The sequence below is a fragment of the Homarus americanus genome, unplaced genomic scaffold, assembly GCF_018991925.1.
Source record: "Homarus americanus isolate GMGI-L3 unplaced genomic scaffold, GMGI_Hamer_2.0 scaffold39675, whole genome shotgun sequence".
Classification (NCBI taxonomy): domain Eukaryota; kingdom Metazoa; phylum Arthropoda; class Malacostraca; order Decapoda; family Nephropidae; genus Homarus; species Homarus americanus.
This window is the reverse complement of record NW_024736071.1, coordinates 12,546,770-12,560,480: the sequence shown is the minus strand read 5'-3', so window position 1 is coordinate 12,560,480 and position 13,711 is coordinate 12,546,770. Positions and strand designations below refer to the sequence as shown.

At 42.2% G+C, this 13,711-nt stretch overlaps 1 protein-coding gene across 1 annotated transcript in view; it reads right to left on the bottom strand.

The window, feature by feature from the left end:
* LOC121871708 (autotransporter adhesin BpaC-like) overlaps nucleotides 1-13,711 on the bottom strand; it is an 89,407-nt gene that overhangs the window by 58,174 nt on the left and 17,522 nt on the right. Inside the window, exons 3-4 of the mRNA XM_042374120.1 lie at nucleotides 8,799-8,953; nucleotides 7,900-8,244 (exon numbers count right to left, since the gene is read on the bottom strand). Coding sequence (XP_042230054.1) covers nucleotides 7,900-8,244; nucleotides 8,799-8,953 — 500 coding nt within the window. The remainder of the gene's footprint in view (nucleotides 1-7,899; nucleotides 8,245-8,798; nucleotides 8,954-13,711) is intronic.

Below are 13,711 nucleotides of genomic sequence, written 5' to 3'. Positions count from 1 at the left end.
CAGTGTACTTCGTTCAGTTACATGTTGCTACTAAGCTTATTTTCCTCAATTATTATTATTTTTTCAAGGAGCCACAGTCTTAACACCTTGATATTATTTCCACACAGTCGTAGAGATAAATACCGGGAGCTATCAAAGTCCATAATATAAACATAATCTAGACCAAAGCAAGTTATTGGGGAGAGGGGGAGATGGGAGGGTGATAATTCAAGCCAACAGGGAATTAGTAAGTAATTAATTAACAAAGACACATGCTTTGGGGGTCAAATGAGATGCGTGGGTCTAATACTGTAGTGAGTAACTAATGTAGCATATCAGAACAGCTCCTCTCTAGTTGTGTGGAGTTTTCTAAGAATGCAATCAAGACTTTAGACATACCAGACTAATAGGTTTCACAGGGTCCAGGCATTATTATGGTGTGATCCTCTGGCTAATTATCACTAAGGTCTCTCTACGAGGTTTCAGAACCATATTCAAGTTGTGGTTCAGGGAGGAGTAGACAAATTAACAAATAATAACAAAATATATACAAAATCATCATCAGACTAAAAAATCGGAGATAATATTAAAACGAATAACTTAAGTAAAAAATACTAATAAAAGTAAAGATAAAACGACAACAAAAATAATGAATTATAAAATTCTATAACATATATTACAAATTCTATAATAATACATAATAATAATAATAATAAATAATAATAATAATAATAATAATAATAATAATAATAATATAATAATAAAATATAAGATCCTAAAACACCACTGACAATAATTATAACAAAATTAAGTTGCATCAAGTAATGCTGTAATACTACTATTACTAATAATAATTAAATTAATAACATTATATTTTTCTTATTACAAAATGGAGTAGATAATGAAATAATAACAATAATAACAATAGTAATAGTAGGTGACCATGTAAGGTCAGGTGAGGCAGGAGGGCTCTAGATCTATATTAGGCATTCATCATCATCTTATATAAAGGAAAGAGAAACTCACCTCGGATAAATTCGCTCCTTTTGGCTGAAAGGGAATTAAGAAAGAATAGACAGATTGTGATAGAATAACAACACAGAAGATGGGAAGAACATGGACCAGAGAAAATAAGACATTGATTCTTAAGATGGCAATGAGGTTCAACTTTATTCATGTTTCAAGAATGATATCACTATTTGTTTACCTTTTATATTTTGTCATACCATGTTAAGAATCATTAAGTCAACTACGATATAACAAATTATTAATAAAAGATGATATACTGTATGTAAAGATTTATATACATTAGCATTTAAATCTAAGACTATTTAAATTCTTGAAAGATTTATATATTAAGAGGAAGGACAGGTAGTGCAAGTAGATACACGGTGCAGTGATTATTACAGTATATACAGGGTGTAGGTAAGGCTATGGCTCACATACATACATACATACATACATACATACATACATACATATTCACACACATTCATACACACAAAAGCTGCTGTAGTGGTTGTGTTCTTCATGTTATGCATGAACTATATAAATGAATGACAGGTAACGTATACAATGAACCTAAACAGGATTCATGATTATAATGAAAAATCGTACGTGTGATGATGACAATACATCATTGATTTTTTTTACCTTCTAAGAAAATAATAATCTAAGAAATAATATGAATAATCGTATCTAGTACTTATAAACAACAAGCAAATACCCTACACACACATACATTCATTTTAATCTATTTTTTTCATTGCGATTATTGATAACTACGGTATTTAAATATAAAGAATAAGCGCATAATGACAAACAAACAAACAGGAATAATAGAATAAGAAACAAAAACATTCCCCCCCTCCCCCAAAAAAAAACAAAAAAATAGGTGTGTGTGAGATGCGAGAGTCTTATGAGGGACAGACGGGATAATTGTTGACCTGTGCTCTAAGCTCTCCTCCCACTGTCGCACGTCATAGCAGCCGTGACAGCCCACCAGACTCTTCCAGGTTGCTAGGGTAGTTGTGTGTGTGTGTGTGTGTGTGTGTGTGTGTGTGGTGTGGGTTGATTTAACGTAGAGTCCCTTCATTGCATTTACAGGCTCATCAGGTTTTTTTGCAGTGTGGCAGTCATGTGTTTGTCTACATTCGACAGAAGGAAACTCGCAATAGTAAACATACTATGGCATCAAATTAAAACAAAATTAAAACAAATATCTCGATGATAATATTTTGTGGAATGTTTATATGACGAGCCCTGTAAACGCCCGAGGAAAGGGCGTACATCTAACACGCAAACTTCTTTTTTTTTTTAAGAGAATAAAATATCAGACCAAAAAAAATACTTTACAATATATTTAGTCACTATTGGAGTATTTCCCTGTACAAAATAAGTAAAACTAAAATTAACTCCAGCATAAAATTTACTGTTCCGTGTTTTTACTTGGCCCAGAGAGAAAGAGAGGGAGTAAAAAAAGATTTAGCGTCGCCCAAGTTTTCTCTTAATTTTTTTGGTTGGAACTTCCCCAAAACAATGTTTAAAAACGAACTATAAAATATTTAGCGTAAAGCGTGAAAACAAAAAGCTCCACAACAACTTCCAAAAATACGCCTCTCATCGAAGACGTCATGAGAGGGTCGGCGTAAACAGATCGAATTAGGAGATCAAACAACCGGTTATATTGTTTATAGTATAATTACGGGTCAAAATATTGGAGTTAAATTAATATATGAAGTACGCTATACATTATAACACCACCAACGCATTAAATACAACTACAACCACACTGACACAATAACAACAGCATAACTACCACAACTTTATCACCACAACACAACCACTACAATCATAGTATCACCACAACCCCAACACCACAACAAAACCACAATCACTACAAAACCACCACAACACTATTTCAACACCACCACAACAACACAACTCCACTACCACATCATACCACTACAACACCACCACCACCACCATCAAACGCAAATACAACACCACAACTTCACAATCAATACAACACCACAACAACAGCACTACAACACCACAACAACAGCACCACCACCACAATCATCAAAACGCAACTACAACACCACAACTTCACAATCACTACAACAGCTCCACCACACCACTACAACACCATATCACTACACCACAACATAACACCACAATACCACAACACCGCCTGGGACCTTCTGACTTCATTACAGACCAGCAAAATTAAATTAGCTCGTCTTCCTCCATCAGCTAGTCTGGGGATTTACCGCCTCAACACCTCACAGACGAGAGATAAAGAGACCGTGAGAGATAAGGAGACCGTGAGATAAAAACGTTAGAGAAAGGGACTGTGGGGAGATAAAAACACGATAAAGAGACCGAGAGAGATAAAGACGCGAGAGATAAGGAGACTGTGAGAGATAAAGAGACTGTGAGGGAGATAAAGAGACTGTGGGGGAGATAAAGACTGTGGGGAGATAGAGACTGTGGGGAGATGAAGACTGTGGGGAAGAGACTTAATGAAGGGAGATAGAGACTGTGGAGAAGAGAAGACACAATGGGGGAGAGAGAGAGACTGTGGGGAGAAGAGGGGCTGTGTGGGGGAGAGAGAGACTGTGGGGCGATGAAGACTGTGTGGGGAGAGAAGAGAGAGACTTTGTGGGGAGATGGGGAACTGTGGGGAGATGGGGCTGTGGGAGATAGAGACTGTGGGGGAGATAGAGAGACTGTGGAGGAGATAGAGAGAGACTGTGGGGGAGATAGAAACCGTCTCCTCTTCCCTCCTTTCTCTTTTACTACTTTTCCTCTCCCTTCCCTATCCCCTACTGCGGTTTCCCCTCTTCACACTTCCCGCATCCTCCCCTCTTACCCTTTCCTTCTTCCATTCTTTCTCCTCTTCCCTTCCCTCTTCCATCCTCCCTCTCCTCTTTTTATGATCCCCCTTGTCTTCCCCCTTCTTCCCTCCCTCTCCATCATTCCTCTCTCTCTCTCTCGTTTTCCTAATCCTTCTCCCTCTCTCTTTTATATATATTTTCCTTTCTCCCAGTTCATCCTTTCAATTCCTGTTTGCCCACTATTTCTTCTTTTACCTTCTCTCACCCTTTTTTTTCCTTCCTTCCTTCCTTCCTTCCTTCCTTCCTTCCTTCCTTCCGACCTCCGTCTCTTCCCCCTTCCTCCCTTCTTTCCATCTTTCCTCCCCTTCTTACCACCTATCCCTCTTCCCCCTTCGTTCCCTTCTCCCTTCCTTGCACATTTCTCTCCTTAATTACCAGATCCTTTGGCACCTACCTCTCTTCCCCTTCCTTCCTTTCTCCCTTCTTTCATTCCTCCCTATCTCCCTTCCCTCTTCACCCCAGCCACAGGTAAATACGACAAAATCAGGTGATGTCTCAGGTAACTTATTATGCACATTAATTATATCAATGGTCAGCTTTACATAAAAGACGTGATTATAGAGTCAATAAAGATGGCCTTAAGAGCATATATAGTTGACTCCATGATTAAGTGAGTGCATTTGTTACGTGTGTGTGTGTTTATTCACCATTTCTCATCAATAACACATCCTCTCTTCCCCCCCCCCACTGTCCGATAGGAAAAGCTTATATTAACATAGTAGCCACCTGCATGACCAATGATAAGCGTCTTTTTTTCTTTTTTACATGATTAGCCCACCAGGGCACAGGTCAATGACCCACACGGGATTTGACCTTGTAACAACAACAACAACAACAACAACAACAACCTTAGCAACATAGCAACAACAACAACAACAACAACAACAACAACAAGCAACAACAACAATAGCAACAGCAACAGCAACAACAACGCCCAACAACAGCAACCAACGGCAACGCAACATAACAACAACAACAACAATAATATGTAGCAACAACAACAACAACAACAACAACAACAACAACAACATAGCAACAACAACAACAACAACAACAACAACCAACCTTGACAACAACAACAACCCAACAGCAACAACAACAGCAACAACAGCAACAGCAGCAAGCAACAACAGCAAGCAAGCAACCAACAGCAAGCAAGCAACAACAACCAACAACAACAACAGCAAGCAACAACAGCAAGCAACAACAACAACAACAACCAACAGCAACAACAGCAACAGCAACCAGCAACAGCAAGCAACAACAACCAACAGCAACCAGCAACAGCAGCAGCAACAACCAGCAACAACAACAACAACAGCAACAACAACAACAAGCAACAACAACAACAACCAACAAGCAGCAACAGCAGCAACCAACGACAACCAACAACGACTGTGACAACTGACAATGACAGCAACAGCAACAGCTAACCAACAGCAACAACAACAGCAACCAACAACAACAACAACAACAACAACAACCAGCAACAGCAACAACCAACGACGGCAGCAACAACAACAACAACCAGCAACAACAACCAGCAACAACAATAGCAGCAACAACAACAGCAACAACAACAACAGCAACAGCAACAGCAACAACAACTAAAAGTTAACAAAATTTCAAAAAATATTAAATACTAATAATAATAATAATGGTCCACCAAATAAATACAAAAAAATCAATAGTGAGAAACGATATATATATATATATATATATATATATATATATATATATATATATATATATATATATATATATATATATATATATATATATATATATATATATATATAAATATATATAGTTGTCAAAATAACAAACAATTGAGACCCTGTAATTGTGTGTAAATGAGGCAGAAAGTCAGATCAGCAACCTGGGACTTGGTCACAATTTTCGTGATGCCATATGGCAGCAGGGTCTACCATTAGACAACACATTATGCTTCCAGTATCTTTCCGGGCGGTAGTACCTCCCTGTTTGACAGCTGCCTACTACGTCATCGATATTCTCCTCAAATACTTCTCTGATTGGTGAATCGTTTTACGTGTCAACTAAACCTACAGCTTCACGAAAATTAATTCCAGTTAATTTACCACACGAATACAACCTTCGTTCTCAGTGTAAAGGATGTTAAAGTATTCATTGAGTAACTACTTTAAGATACTTATGGAAGTAATTTAATAACTGTAGGTAACGAGAATGTAACGATCCATCTGACCAATATTAAAATATCATTATTCCCTAACAGTTGCCTCAGTAAGATAGCTATCAAATCAGGTAAACTAAGAAGGTGCTGCCATCTAGTGGGTTATTCTCTAACTATTATATTATATACATTAAACCATTTCAGCCATTAATGACTTTCAACCTGAAGTCTGAGGTAGAGAAACTAATTGATACATCTCACTAACTTAAATAATTTCACAGAAAAGCCTTGAAAAAGGACTCAATCTTAATTCATTACAAATAATATTTATTAACCATAAGTTCATGGTTATGTTTATCAACACACATTCATTAGTTATATTCATCTAGAAATATAATAAATCACATTCAATGCTGTCTATATCAAGCTAATGTCTTGTACTTGTTAATATTCATTGTCTACTCATGCCTCTAAGTTCATTGTTTACGGTGCTTCCAATTCATTATTTTCTGCACTTATGAATATTACTGCAGAGAGAGAGAGAGATATGGAAGATAATGTACAAACCTTTTCTTCCAGGTAGTCCGCCTGAAGTAGAAGCAGTACAATGGTGTATACTGTATATGTTTCACTTCAGCCAGTTGTCTACGGAATAGACTTAACGAACTGTGAAAGACGTCGTGTGTTGGTAGAGTGAAGATCTCTCTCTCTCTCTCTCTCTCTCTCTCTCTCTCTCTCTCTCTCTCTCTCTCTCTCTCTCTCTCTCTCTCTCTCTCTCTCTCTCTCTCTCTCTCTCTCTCTCTCTCTCTCTCTCTCTCTCTCTCTCTCTCTCTCTCTCTCTCTCTCTCTCTCTCTCTCTCTCCACCCCCGCGTCCATCTCTGTGTTTATTCAGCGTCAAATGTCAAAGCTCCACGGCTGTACACCCCAGCCCCCAGACACCCTATCATAGCCCCACCATCCCCAGCTATCAGCCATTCTATCCCAGTCCCCTAGCCCCACAAAACACCTTATCGCAGAACCCCAAACCCCCAGCCTTGAAGCATACTCTACAACAACTTTCAGCCCTCATGAACAAATTAACTCAGCCCTCGGACCTCAGGTACATTTTACATTAGCCCCAACCCTCTAGTACATTCGACCTCAGTCCCCACCCCTCAAGCACACTCAATAACAGTCCCCAACCCTCAGGCACACTCGAAAACAGCCCCCAACCTTTAAGATACTCCATCCCCAAGCCATCGGACAACTCACCCCAGCCCGCTTTCTTTAGTCATACAATGCTTCAGACCTTAAGAGAGAAATGAGAGAGAGAGAGAGAGAGAGAGAGAAAACGAAAAAAGGGGACAAACAGAAGAACGAGGGATAAGAAAACATCAGAGACAAACGGGAAAGAGAGAAAAGAGAGAGGGAGAGAATCAGAAATCCTCAAGGTAAGATATACTGTACATTATAGTTGTAGTCGGGGGAAAATATCGCCTTTTACTGAGTCTTGATGTTTGCTGTTTTTAGCGGTATCCCACTGCTTCTACAGTCGCTGAGCTGACGCTGCCTCTTGCTGTGATGACGCTGCCTCTTGCTGTGATGATGCTGCTTCTTACTTAACTAACACTGCCTCTTGCTGTAGTATCACTGTCTCTTGGAAGTGCTCATACTGTCTATTGCTGTGCTAACACTGCCTCTTACTGCGCTAATGCTGCTTCTTGCTGTGTTTGCGCTGCCCCTTATTGTGTTGACGCTGCCTCTTGCTGTGCTAACGCTGCTTCTTGCTGCGTTGACACTCTCTAACTGTGCTAATGCTGCTTTTTGCTGTGTTGGCGCTGCTTCTTAGTGATGACGCAACTTCTTACTGTGTTGATGATGCCTCTTACTGTGCTGACGCGGCTTCTGGCTGTATTGACGATACCTTTACTGTGTTGATGCTGCCTCTTGCTGTGTTGATGCTGCCTCTTACTGTGTTGATGCTGCCTCTTGCTGTGTTGATGCTGCCTCTTACTGTGTTGATGCTGCCTCTTACTGTGTTGATGCTGCCTCTTGCTGTGTTGATGCTGCCTCTTGCTGTGTTGATGCTGCCTCTTGCTGTGTTGATGCTGCCTCTTGCTGTGTTGATGCTGCCTCTTGCTGTGTTGATGCTACTTCTTGCTGTGTTGATGCTACTTCTTGATGTGTTGATGCTGCCTTTTACTGTGTTGATGCTGCCTCTTGCTGCGTTGATGCTGCCTCTTACTTTTATACCGTTCTTATCTTATTTTGTTATAATGATGCAATTCCTCCGTTATTTTAACGATGTTATTGATGCTGTTCTCTTTTACCTCAACATTTACCATTAAAGATTCTACCACCACCATCACTAACACCATCACCAAGTAGATTACAAGCAGATCACCACACAGGTCACTATCACCACATCACCACTAAGGTCAACTACCACCACCAAGGACAACCAAAATCACCAGCATCATCACCACCAAGGGCAACCACAACCACCACCACCATTAAAGAGAACCATCACCACCACGAAGAACAGCCACCCCTAGCACCATCACCACAACCACCGCCATCACCACGAGTTCCAACAACAACCATCTCACCACCACCACAACAACTAGACCACCACTACCACCATCACCACCACAACCACCATCACCACCACTAGGAACAACAACAATCACCACCACACTAGTAGACACGGGTACGACCAGTTGACAATAAGCCATACACAAGCGGACGTCGGGCAGCAATTACCTTCAATAGGCGAATGAGTTAAGACCAATCCTGGCCTGGTGACCTCTCAGGCTCCACGGTGACTGATGGTGACCAAGACATTGATGGTGACCGAGAGCTGTTGGTGACCGAGCTGTTGGTGACCGAGTAGTGGTGACCGAGGCTAATGGTGACCGGGGCTGATTGATGGCGACCGAGGAACTAAAGGTGACCGAAGGAATAATGGTGACTGATGGAATGATTTTAACCGGGAATTAATGGTGACTGAGGAACTGACTGATGGTGACGGGGACCGTTGGGTGAAAGGCCTATTGAGGGGTTGAAGAGTAGGGTGATGGGGTCTCTTGGTGCACAGTGGTCTAGTGATCTGCTTGTAATCTACTTGTGATGTGTGGTAACCTATTTGGTGACCTTCTTGTGACTACTTGGTGACCTGCTTGTTATCTACCTTGGTGATCTACTTGGTGACCTGTGGTGACCTGCTTGTGATCTACTTGACCTGTGTATTACCTACATGGTGACCTGCTTGTGATCTATGGTGACCTGTGTGGTGACCTGCTTGTAATCTACTTGGTGACCTGTGTGGTGACCTGATTGTGATCTAATTGGTGACCTGTGTGGTGACCTGCTTGTGATCTACTTGGGATCAGCTTGTGAGCTGCTCTGTGACCAGCATATTATTATTTTGAATAAAACCACAGTTTAAAAGTTTAAGATAACACGACCACAATTAAACGTTTCAAGATAACGACCACAAATTAAACATTTCAAAATAACACGACCACAATAAACATTTCAAATAACGACCATAGATTAAACGTTTCAAGATAACACGACCACAGATTAAATGTTTAAGATAACACGACCACAAATTAAACGTTTAAAATAACACGACAGATTAAATGTTTCAAAATAACACGACCACATATTAAACGTTTCAAGATAACACGACCACAGATTAAACGTCAGTGATAAATGACTGACATACGAGAAAATAGTCAATATACTCCTAACACAACGTTATGAGCGTGTATATTTGGAAGCCTAATATATGACCCTGATATATTAAGCTGAAGAGGTTCCTCCTCCCAGGGTTCGATGGTGGATAGTGGTAAATAATAGTGGATTGTGGCAAGTTGTGGTAGATGTGGTGGTGAAAGGTTGTGGAGTGGTGGTAGATAGGAGTGGTTGGTGGTAGATGATAGTGGTTTGTGATGGTTTTAAGTGGATGGTGGTGGATTGTGATGGTTTGTAAGTAGATGGTGGTGGATTGTGGTGGATGATGGTAGATGGTAGTTGATTGTGGTAGTTGGTAGAAGATGGTGGTAGCTAAGGTAACGGTGGTTTGGCTCAGCATCTGCGTGGGTATCAACAAAGAAAAGATTGAAATAGGCGAAAAAGTGTGTGGACGCGTTAAAACCTACGCACAGTCATCCTACAGTCCTCTACTCACCCTACAGTCACTCTAAGACACTCTACTCACCCTACAGTCATCCTACACACCTCATGGACAGCAGCTAAATCAGATTAAAACTGAGGAGCAATTAGGAGCCGAAATCTATATTCCACTTCAAAAGGTTATTTCTACGCATTATTATCTCTATCTCCTGTGCATGCAGGCATGGATCTCTCTCTCTCTCTCTCTCTCTCTCTCTCTCTTTCTCTCTCTCTCTCTCTTTCCCTCAACTCAGGGACCAGCGGACCAACTAAGCCCTTTGGTTACGGTATAAATTATTCTTCATCATCGGGTCTTTATTCACTAAAACCTCATATAACGACGTATAGCTGGACCCGGCCTGAGGCTCAGCGAGGAGAGGGAGGGTGGGGGGAGGAGGGAGAGAGGGAGGGAGGAGGAAGGAGGGAGGAGAAGGAGGGATGAGATAGAAGGGGAGGGAGGAGGAGGAGATGGGATAGGGGGGAGGGAGAGGAAGGAAGGAGGAGGGACGAGAAAGGAAGCGGGGAGGGGGAGAAAAGAAGGATGAAGAGGGTAAAAGAGAGAAGACAGAAAGATAGAAAAGGATGGAGGAACAGAAGTCTGCGAGGGAGAAAGGAAGGATGATAGGAGAGGAGGCGGGGTGAAAGAGCAGGGTGAAAAAAAGGAGAAAAGGATGGGAGAGGAGAGGTCTGGGTGAAGGGTAAGATGGGAGGGTAGAAGGGAAAGGCCATTTCATAGGGGGTGGAATGAGTGGAGGCAACTGTGGTGGCGGGAGGGCCAATTGTGGTGGAGGGCAATGGAAATAGAATAAACATGTGGTGGAGAGTAGGAATGAGGGAGGAAAAAGTCAGAGTGGGGAGAGAGAGAAGTGGAGGGAGGTAGGAGTAACATGCCGTGTGAAGGGAAGTCGTAACAGCAGGGAGGGCTGGAGGCATCAGAGAGAATGGTGTTGCCTGCCTGCCTCCCCCGGTCCGTTCCTCCTCCCACTCCATTCCTCCTCATCCTTCCTCCCCAATCTGTCTCCTCATCTGTCTACACTTCCTATTCTCCTACGCCAAGACAAAAATTAAGAGAGACATGGAAAATTTTGGAAGATATAGAAGAGACGAAATTAATGGTAACACAATGAAACTGAAAAATTATAATTATGATCTAGACACGAGATTTTTCTTAAATGTTATAGCGATAATTATAAGTTATAGCCAAGTCCATAAAATTGCAGCCAAGTTTATAAAAGGGTACAGCGACAAGTACAGCCAAGTTTATAAGGTACAGCCATAAAATTACAGCCAAGTTTATAAGTGCAGCCAAGTTTATAAAATTGCAATATAAGAATTACAGCCAAGTTTATAAGAAATTGCAGCCATAAGATATAGCCAAGTTTATAAAATTGCAACCATAAGGCACAATACATAAAAAGATATAGCCAAGTTTATAAAATTGCAATATAAGGTACAGATAAAATTACAACCATAAAGATATAGCTAAATTTATAAGGTACAGCCATAAGATAGCCAAGTTTATAAGGTACAGCCATAAGAGTACAGCCAAGTTTATAAGAGTACAACCATACAGTACAATAAATCCATAAGGTTAATTTTTCCTTGTTTAGTGTAGTAACTGTATGATGACCAGCCATGCCACAGCGGTAACCTTCAGTCACTGCCTTATGAAATATCTATACCACTTAAGGTCTTACAAAAACATTATAAAACTTACGACAGGGCTACAGAGGTCCGAAGTAATCTCCCGCCAGGCGATCACTACCGCCCGCTGTGGCACAGAGAGAGAGAGAGGAAGAACAAGTGTATACATACATACATCCCACGTAGGTGTGTGTGTGTGTGTGTACAGACATGGGTTGTATGTTTACGTCAGCATGTCTGTTCTTGTAGATGTGGAAGTGTAAGTCATGACACGTCCCAAGGTCATAGCCTCGTCCTACCAAGGTCATGACCTCGTCCTACAAAGGTCACCTCGTCCTACAAGTCATAACCCACACGTCCTATGGTAATGTCCAACACACACACACACACACACACACACACACACACACACACACACACACACACACACACCACACACACACACACACACACACACACACACACACACACACACACACCCACACACACACACACACACACACCCACACACACACACAGCCTTCATACAAGTGTGTGCAGTGTTGGAAATTTTCAGAGCTTGTCGTGTGTTTCCCCCTCCCTCACCTCCCTCCCCAGTAAGAGTGAGATCAATAAGGGAAGGAAGAAGGGAGGGAAGGAGGGGGAGAGAGAGGAGAGAGACTCGTGGGAAGGAGAAAAGAGGGAGGAAAAGAAGTTTGGTACAGGTATGATCAAACAAAGGTGAGAAGGGTGGAGGAAGGGTGAGAAGGGAGGAGGAAGGGGTGGGAAGGGAGGGAGGAAGGGTGGGAAGGGAAGGAAGGAAGATGGGAAGGAAGGAGGAAGGAGTGGGAAGGAAAGGGAGGAAGGGTGGGAAAAGGAAGGAGGAAGAATTGGGGAAGGAAGGAGGAAAAGGAAAGGAGGAGGAAGGATTAAGAAAGGAAGGAGGAAGAATTGGGAAGGAAGGAGGAAAGATGGGAAAGGAAAGATTGGAGGAGGAGGAGGGTGGGAAAGGAAGGAGGAAGGAGTGGGGAAGGAAGGAGGAAAGGTGGGAAGGAAGGAAGGGAGGAAGAAAAGGAAGGAGGAAGAGGTTGGAAGGAAGGAGGGAAGGTGGAAAGGAAGGAGGAAGGGTGGAAAGGGAAGGAGGAGGGTGGGGAAGGAAAGGAGGAAGGGGTGGGAAAGGGAAGGGAGGAAGGGTGGGAGAGGGTAAAGGTGTGGGAAGGAAGGAGGGAGGGTGGAAGGGAGGGGGAGGTGTGTGGGAGAAGGGGGTGTTAGGAGGGGAGGGAGTGGAAAGGGAAGGAGGGGAGGGTTGGAAGGGTAGTGGGAAGGAAAGGAGTTTGGGAAGGGAAGGGGGGTGTGGGGAAGGGGAAGGGAGTGTGGGGAAGGGGAGGAGGGAGTGTGGGGAAGGGGGGGAAAGGGGGTGGGGGAAGGGGGTGTGGGAAGGGAGGGAGGGGTGTGGGAAGGAGGAGGGAGTGTAGGAAGGAGGAGAGTGTGGGAAGGGAGGAGGAGGGACTGTGGGAGAGAGGAGGAATGTGAAAAGGGTGAATGGAGTATGGAGAGGGAAAGAAGGAATTGTGGGAAGGATGGAAAGCAGAGAGGGAGAGGGTGAAATGAAATAAGTTAGAGAGAAGTGAAAGAGGTAGAGTGGGATAGGAGGAGAAAAATTAGTAAAATGAAGGAGAAAAAAGATGGAGAAAAGGAGAGCTGAAAGACGAAGAGAGGGGAGAGGCAGAAAGGGAAGAAGAAGTGAGGAGGTATGTGGATGGGATGGAGGGAGGAAAGGAGGGAGAAAGGGAAAAATTTAATGAGAGAAAAAGGAAAAAGACAAGATGATAGAATGAATGAACTACAAAAAAGGAAAAATAGAGGAAAGGAAGGAGAGAGAGGAAGGCATTAGAAACC